The following is a 4,059-nucleotide window of genomic DNA, read 5'->3' as shown; positions in this document are numbered from 1 at the left end:
AGGGAGGGAGGGAGGAGGTGAATGCAGCAGAGCTCACCCAGGTGGTTCAGCACAGGTGCAGTCTGCCCCCACTAGCCAGCCCACAGCTGACCCTGCAGTGCTCTGCATGGGGCTGAGCCCTGCCTGCTCCCACGCGGGCCAGCCCATACCACACTCCCACCTGCCAGTGGCACCACTCTGGCCCTGGCCAGAGCACACAGCTTCCTGGTGGGGCTGTCTTCCACCCACTCGGCTGCCCACAGGTGGCTGCTCATCATTCAAGACAGGTGGAGTGCGTGGAAGATGTTGGGAGCATGTAACCCACACCACACACTGGGTCAGGAGCCACCCAACTGCAGCTTCTCCCCTGCCCACTGCCTCTTCCCCATGCTACCTGCTGCCCAGAGTGGCACAGCAAGGTCAGGAGAAGGAGGAAGAGGAAGCCAAGCAGTACCTGGGTAGCTGCAGCAGCAGTGGAAGCAGCCCATCTCGAAAGCTGCATGTGCTGGATGGGGCCATTGCAGGGCACAGGGTGGGTGTGGGCTGGAATGCTTCACAGGCTGCCCTGAGCAGGACTTGGTCCCATGCGGAGCACCACAGGTGCAGCTCCAGGCCAGATACAAATCAACTGGCAGGCTGAATTCAGCCCATTGACAGTATTTTGCCTACCCTTGATTTAAACTGGACGTGTGTCTGGTTGGGTTTGACCTATGACAGATCACAACACTCAACTGAGGATCCAGCATGGAGACACACCTGTCACCTATCCAACCAGGCTAGAGGCAGAAGTCTAGAGTCCCTAACTCCAGGACATGTAAAACCATGTGTGCAACTCATCTTCAGGCAGAGGGACCCCAGAATCAGACTGCCACAGCCAGAACTCAGGGTCCCCATTCACTGGGACCTGTAAACACCCTGTGTGCCCCTCAGCTGGGGTTTTGACTGGACTGATTTTCAGGTATGGCTGGGGACTAGACTGCTTTGGTCCCCAGCCTCAGCTGACAAAGGGCACCCAGGTTTCAGCTTCTTGGTAAAAGGCTCCCCTTTTACCAAGAAGATCATGTTGTTGAGTTCTTATTTAACCTTGATTAGCTCAGGAACAAATTTGAGAGAAATTCTAAGGCAGTTGCCTGCAGCAGCTTTCAGCATAGCATGTTTGGGGTGGGGTGGAGCAAGTACAGAGTTCCCCTTGTACTGGTAAACTTAGGCACAATTAGGATCTAATACCCAATTCGAAAAGTGCATGTCATGCTGAATACACATGGCATGGCAGAAGGCGTGATTGTTGGAATCACATATCAGATCCCACCATGCCTTAAAATAAAGATCTGTCAGGTCAAGGGCCTAAGTAACACTCTCTCAACCAAGTTCTACATACCTGATAATCTTGGGAATTTTTGGCCTGAGGATTCAGTCCACTGGGCCTTGTCAAGTCCACTAACAGTTCAGAAACATTACCAATATCCACTTCAGTCAAAGGTGAAGATGCAGGGGCATGAAACAACGTTCGCAGGGTTGGAAGGTAAGCTTCCTCAAAGCATTCCTGATTAGCCCTATTTTAAAAAGGAATAAACAAAAGTAAAATAAATAGAAATAACCAGGCATATTCTAACTTATCCCAAAATTTCCTCTTTTCTAACATGAAAATCCACAACCCCATTACAAAGTGGACCTCTCACCCTTATTCCCTGAAGAAACAGAAACAGTCCAGGCAGACTGTAAGGGCTCATTTTTGCTGCTCCAGTAAAGACAAAGCTAAGTCTTCAGACAGGCTCCAGATACAGAATTTCACTTCTAAGACTGCACCCCCAGAGCCTGTTCCTCTATCGAAAGGGTTGGCTGTTTGGTAGACAGAGAAAGCAATAGGGCCTGGCCAATCCATATTGTTAACAGGGCTCAGTTCACACATGCATTTTTTGTGCCATTTTCTACCAGTTTCAGACAGATTTTCTGCCTGAGATGTTCCTGTCCCACCCCACCCCAAACATGATGCTGGAAGCTGCTGCAGGAAGCAAGGCAGCTGCCTTGGGTTTTCGCTAGCAAGTCTGTTTTTGGAGCAAATCAAGGTTAAATAAGAACCAAACAACAATGAGAATTCACTAAGCAGAGTACTAATAAAAAGAATCCCTTCGTAGTTTTGTTTTCTTATAGCTCCAAGTAGGTGGCCTGATAAAGCCTTTTTGTAGATTCTAGAGAGAGATTAATCCAGATAGGTCTCCAGAAGTGCTGCCACTTCCAGTCTATCCTAGATATGTCTGTATCGGTCTTAAAAGCACTGCAGGCTCAGTAAGACCCAAATGGATCCGTGTACTTCCTTTGCTTAGAATGAAAAATAGTATTTTTAAATCAGCCTATGGGAACCTGAAATCGCAACTGCATGAGCCTTGATAAAATGAATCGTTTAGAGTAAAAATTAAGATACTTAATGAATTGCAGGTGGGACAGTTGAAAGGGTTCTAGGATTTAGACTTACAGAAGAGCAAATTTTAATAGTACTGACTGTTCTTGAATAAGAGACTGCTCCTTCCTCTGATGCGAAGCAGACAATCAAATCAACAAAAAAGGATCCCTAGCAAGAGCCCTCATCTGCAGCAGCTTTAGCAGTATTTCTTCACTCGGATTGACCTCTCCCCCCACCCCGGGAAAATTAATTTCAGGCACACGTGTCTGAGCCAATAGCACTAGTCTCACTTGACAACAGATTCCCGGTTTTGGACATGACTCTTTCTTTGCCTGATTAGTATTTCCAAAGCTCAACTACAGCAATAGAATTTCTTCTAAGTGAAAAATATTTCAACTCTAAGTATTAGCCTTTTTATCATATGTATGTTTCAGAGCCAGGAGAGATTTACTTAGGGAATTTATGATTACAGGAGGAGTCAGAAAGAAAAAAAGTATTAGTTGGTAAGTTTTTATTTTCTGAATGGCAGGCATCCTCTTTCACAGCTGATGCTCTTCTAGCCCAAGAAGCTAGACAAGCATGTAGAATTGAACCCAATCAGTTCAGAAAATCAGTTCAACTAAATAGGCTTTGTACTGGGAGTTCCTAATCAACCTAGTTCTGAAGTATTTGGATGCTTTCATACTCAGATATTGAGAGAATTATTAAACATGGTTTTTCCCACCAATTTGGCCTATTCTAAAATTATGGAAGTGTTGTTTCCTTGCTTTTCTCCTATAGCTTCTCTTTTGTCATTCTCTTCCATGCTTTTTGAGTAAAAATAGGGAAGATTACCCATGAGGCATGAAAAGGAGTTGGAATCTGTTACCAATGACTCAGGGGTACACACAAAAAAAAATAAAATCACAAGCTTGACTTGGTGGTACATGCAGTGAAGTATGTATTCAAGGAAATGTTCCTGAATGTTACTGCAACCAGGAAAGGTCTTGATACAGCCATGGTCACAGTCCATTATTCTACATTTAGAGACTGCAAGCAGAGCAGAGAAACTAGTTTTTCTTCATTACTAAAGTTCATAGAAATGGAGTGTGGGGGTGGGGTGGGAAGAGAAATCAAAAGGTCAATTAAAAGCTAGCTCAACTATTTTTATTAGCAATGCGTAGGCCACAGAAATATTACTCAACTTCCTATTGAAAATAATGGAATTATATCATTAAACAGTTCTGACTCTTATACTAAAAACAAGAACAAACTTACAAAGCAAAAATATGCCTTTGAGGACAGATAGCCTTTTTTTTTTTTTTTTTTTTTTGGGGGGGGACAGAAAAAAAAGGAAGACTTTAAAGCTGCCAGTTTACTTTTTTATCTTATTTTCTCAACTTCACATCTCCACACCTAAAACTACATCAGCAATTCTGCTGCTAGTTCAGCCCTTTAAAGATGAATCTACCTACCTATCTGCATAACTGCTGAGCACTGTGCTCAGCGTTTCTTTTTGAAGTTCCACTGCAAATTCTCTAGTGATACTTCAGTCTGGCTGTGGTGTACAACAGCATAAATACAGTAAAAAATGGTCCTTCTTAAAAATTAACATTTCATTAAAAAAGAGTCAAAGAAGTTGAATCTAAACTGCCATTGCACTTTCTTAGGGAGTTGGTTTAGGGACCTAAATTTTAACC

The 4,059-nt window shown here is 43.9% G+C and overlaps 1 protein-coding gene across 1 annotated transcript in view; it reads right to left on the bottom strand.

Moving 5' to 3' along the window:
* Nucleotides 1–4,059, bottom strand: part of NCAPG (non-SMC condensin I complex subunit G) — a 38,409-nt gene that overhangs the window by 8,545 nt on the left and 25,805 nt on the right. The window contains 1 exon segment of the mRNA XM_006038300.3: nt 1,358–1,532. Coding sequence (XP_006038362.1) covers nt 1,358–1,532 — 175 coding nt within the window.

Source organism: Alligator sinensis, unplaced genomic scaffold (genome assembly GCF_000455745.1).
Source record: "Alligator sinensis unplaced genomic scaffold, ASM45574v1 scaffold1498_1, whole genome shotgun sequence".
Classification (NCBI taxonomy): domain Eukaryota; kingdom Metazoa; phylum Chordata; order Crocodylia; family Alligatoridae; genus Alligator; species Alligator sinensis.
Note: the sequence above shows the minus strand (reverse complement) of the source record. Positions and strands in the feature narration are given on the sequence as shown.